This window comes from Triticum dicoccoides, chromosome 4B, assembly GCF_002162155.2.
Source record: "Triticum dicoccoides isolate Atlit2015 ecotype Zavitan chromosome 4B, WEW_v2.0, whole genome shotgun sequence".
Taxonomy (NCBI): domain Eukaryota; kingdom Viridiplantae; phylum Streptophyta; class Magnoliopsida; order Poales; family Poaceae; genus Triticum; species Triticum dicoccoides.
Window position 1 is genome coordinate 674,825,048 of NC_041387.1, and position 3,832 is coordinate 674,828,879.

Here is a 3,832-nt window from a genome sequence, read left to right on the forward strand (position 1 = left end):
AAACACACGAGCAGTTTACCCAGCTTCGGAGCTCTCCGGAGAGATAATACTCCTATTGCAGCTTGTTTGATTGTATTGTGTTCTTGCTCTAGAGAGCTAGGTGTTTTTCTGGCTTCGAAATGATCCGACCCCCTCCCCCTACGTTGCGCATGGGCCTCCTTTTATATGCTCAAGGGGTCACCGACAGGTGGCAATGCAGAGAAGGGTAAAAATGTAAAAAGAGAGGTGGTTGGTACAGCTACCTGTACAGTGCTCTCTACCTAACCCTGACGGCAGGGGACAAGGGCATTAAATGTCCGTCTGCGTCGCCCAAACAGTGTAGAAAAGGACCGTCAAGGGCGCCACCGCCTGCCACGATGGCGATCTTGTCAGCATCGCATGCCACCGCTTACCGCTGGCTGCACAGCCTTCCGCCACGCGTGCCTGGAAAGGCCCCCAGGGCGACACGTTGGTGGATGCGCTGGAGCGTGGTCACAGAGTGGCCGCTTGCCGCGGCAAGCGTCTTGCCGCGGTCGTGGTCTTGTCGCGCCCAGAAGCTTGTCGCTCACCGGGCGTTGCCGGGACGCGTGGTGCGTCGCGGCAAGTTCCTTGAGATGCCTCGGTTGGCCTTCCCGGCAAGCTCCTCTTGCCGGGGCCTTGTCTTCTTTACTTGAGTACTTTGTTCTTGAGTGGCTCCAAAGGAGCCACGGAGTATCTTGGCGGTCACCCGGCAAGCCCTTGCCGCGGGGCGCTGCAGCTGCCCGTGCACAAGTTCGGGGTACTAGGGTACCCCTATTCTAGTACACCGACACCAGGCGACGAGGACATGTGAGAGGAGGCCCCGGAGTCGAGGTACCATTCGGAAGTCGTGCCCGACGAAGAAGGCCCAGCCGTGGCACTGTGGAGCGCCGCCTGGAGGGACTGCATGTCCCATGGTGAGGCGGCGGCGCGGTGGACGAGCTGGCGCCTGGGGAGCCATAGCCATGGAAGGAGCCGCCAGGGTAGCCGTAGCCAGGAGGCGGACCGCCAGGGGCGCCGTAGCCGGGCGGCGCAGGCGCGGCGAACATGGCCTGCTGGTGAGGTGTGTCGGGGCGCGGTCCGAGGACGCCGGCTCCCGGAGCGCGCCAGGGCATAGGCCAGGCCTGGACGAGCCCCGTCCAGGAGTTGGCACCAGGTGCCGGCGCGGGGTAGGTGGGTGGACGCGGTGGCGCGCCAGTGGGTGGTGCAGGGGCGCTGCCGTTCCCGCGGCCGCGCCGGCGCGAGCGGCCACGGCCACGCGCGGCGTCTGCGGGCGGCGGAGGAGGTGGTGTGGCAGGTGCGGGGGAGCCACGCCCAGCGTAGAGAGCGTGGGCGGACTGCTGCCGAGCCGCCTGCTCAGCGCGATGCTCCTCCAAAAGAAGGAAGGAGCGCACCTGGAGGAACGTCGGGAGCGGGTTCTGGCAGGTGATATGCGGGATGACGGAGTGGTACTGGCGATTGAGGCCGCGGAGGAGATGGAAGACCTGCCGTGGGTCAGTTACCGGCTGGCCTAGATCACGGAGTTGGTCGGCGAAGGTCTTGAGCTTGGTGCAGAATTGCATCACCGTCATGTCGCCCTGGACGGTGGCGTGGTACTCAGCGTCGACGTACACAGCGCGGGCCATCTGGTTGTTGCGGAAGAGCTCGTCGACGGCGAGCCACACGGTGCGGGCCGTGTCCTCGGGCTTCATGATCGCATCGAGGAGCTCCGGCGAGATGGTGGCATACAGCGAGTGGATGACGGTGTGGTCGGCCATCTGCCACTCGGGGTCGGCGGGGCGAGGAACCGCCTCGGCGTCGACGTGCGCACGCAGGCCGAACATGCCAAGCACTGTGTCGAAGTGGCGCCGCCACTGAGCGTGGTTCCGGCAAGGAGATCGAGGACGACGGGAACATGGCGACGGATGTCGATGGTCTGGAGGATGGCGGAGGGGAAGGAGGGATGTGGTGCGGCAGGCGCGGCGGGCGCGGCTGGCGCGGGTGGGTCGACGTGCTGGAGAGGAGCGGCGTTGAGGACGCCGGCCGCACCGTCGACGGAGGAACGAGGGGAGAGGACGGGGTTGTCGTCCATGGCGGAAGCGGAATCGGCGACCGGAGCAAAGGGGTTCTGGTCGCGGGTATCTGATACCATGTTGAGGAGAGGAGAATGATTAGGATTCAACACACATCGATTATGCTCAGAGGCTGCATTTAAGTACAGGTTGCTGTCATCAGCCGAGCCTAGATCGTGGGTATGCCACTACCTCAGGACGTGCACCACTAGCTATACAACTGCTGCACGATTCGTACTATACCGTAGGATGATCTATACAAGGTGCATACGGTATAGAACTACCTAGTCTAACAGAGCCAAAACACCGCGTCCAAAAAAAACTGAGCAACACCCAATTCTCTATAGCCTCCCTTGTTCACATAGTAGTTTGCCACAAAGTACTCCTACCACGTCGGCCAAAAAAACAAAAACACCCTGTTACGTACAATACACAAATGCGCCGGCACAGAGCCGGGGATAGAAACACCAGCTGAACCAACAGGCAGTGCTCAGCTCAGTAGCCGCCGTCGTTCAAGGGGAAAGCGTACGGCGGGTCGTCGTCCACCGGCACGTCGCTGAACCCGTCGCCTCCGGTGTAGAACCCAGTGAAGTCGACCCCGGGTTCCCCCATGAAGGCGTCCTGCATCTGGACTTCCCCGTTCAGGAGCAGCCGCGGCCTCTTGGCCTCCACGCCCTCGCCGGGGAATAATCCGGCGTCGGTACTCGAGTTGCCTACAAGGCGACGCAGCACGTCGGGGTCTCGGACGACCTTGAGGAGGAAGGCGAGCATGAGCTTGGGCCGGCGCTCGGCGTCCTGCACCCGGCGCCACATGGCCGCCAAGCGGTCCTCGGTGGCCCTCTGCTCCTGCTTCAGCCGGACCACCTCCATGGCTAGCATGGTGCTGCTGGTGTCCTCATCCTCCCCCTCGTTGTCGTCCTTGGAAGGACGGGTAGTGCTCCGGCGCCGGACGATGCGGGGCAAGAGGTGTGTCTGGCCGCGGAGGAAGGAGGCGTGGGCAAACTCCCAGCGGTCCGGATCGACCTTGCGGAAGCCGTAGGTGTTGAGCTGCCGGACGAAGCTGGAGAAGTTGGAGTGCTTGAAGTGGGCCGGGAGCAGCATCTCTGAGAAGGCGAAGGGGTCGGCCACGACGAAGCTGTTGCTGGCCGGCCCCCACGCGACCACGGCGTCGGTCGCCGGGTCGTCCACCATCATGTACGTCTTCCCCACGAACGGCGCCACCATGCCGCCGCCGTCGCTCCCCGAGCACCCCATGCCGGCACTGCTCATCTTTCACTCGTGACAGCAAGAAAGAAGAGAAAGCAATACTGCTGCCACGAATGAGGAATGACTTGTGATGTGAGAGTGGCAGCCGAGCTACCAAGCCACACATATACTCTAGGGATGTCCACGAGCAGGGAGGCGTGATGGGACAGCTGCCAGGTCCTCTGTGTGACGCGTGTCCGCGCTGGGTGGCGTCCCGTCGTGAGGCCAAAAGATCGAATCTTGATACGTGTCCCTCCCTGGCGATGAATCATCCCGCTGTCAAGTGTCAGCCTCCTTACATTTAATCGAAAGCCGCCCTGTCAACATCTGCATACGTTAGTTAACTACTAATAGTAGAGCGTAGTGTGACCCGGTGGGCCCAAATACGTGCCTCTTCCTTCTTGGATGAGCAAATATAGAAACACGATCTTGGACCTCCATTGTCTATGCGGCGTAGGTGACACTCCTTCTGCCAAACAAAGCGGCAACTAGTGGTAGAAAATGTATAGAAACAATCTAACGTGTGGACAGGGGCACCA

The 3,832-nt window shown here is 61.8% G+C and overlaps 1 protein-coding gene across 1 annotated transcript; it reads right to left on the reverse strand.

Annotated features, from left to right (window-relative positions):
- Window positions 1-2,363: 2,363 nt before the first annotated feature.
- Window positions 2,364-3,339, reverse strand: LOC119294314 (heat stress transcription factor C-2a-like). The gene has a single exon (XM_037572526.1). It carries the CDS (start codon window positions 3,315-3,317, stop codon window positions 2,544-2,546), a length of 774 nt encoding a protein of 257 aa, XP_037428423.1. The 5' UTR covers window positions 3,318-3,339; the 3' UTR covers window positions 2,364-2,543.
- Window positions 3,340-3,832: the final 493 nt, after the last annotated feature.

Excerpts from the sequence above, each read along its gene's own strand:
- LOC119294314 (XM_037572526.1), bottom strand. The coding sequence starts at position 3,317 with ATGAGCAGTGCCGGCATGGGGTGCTCGGGGAGCGACGGCGGCGGCATG.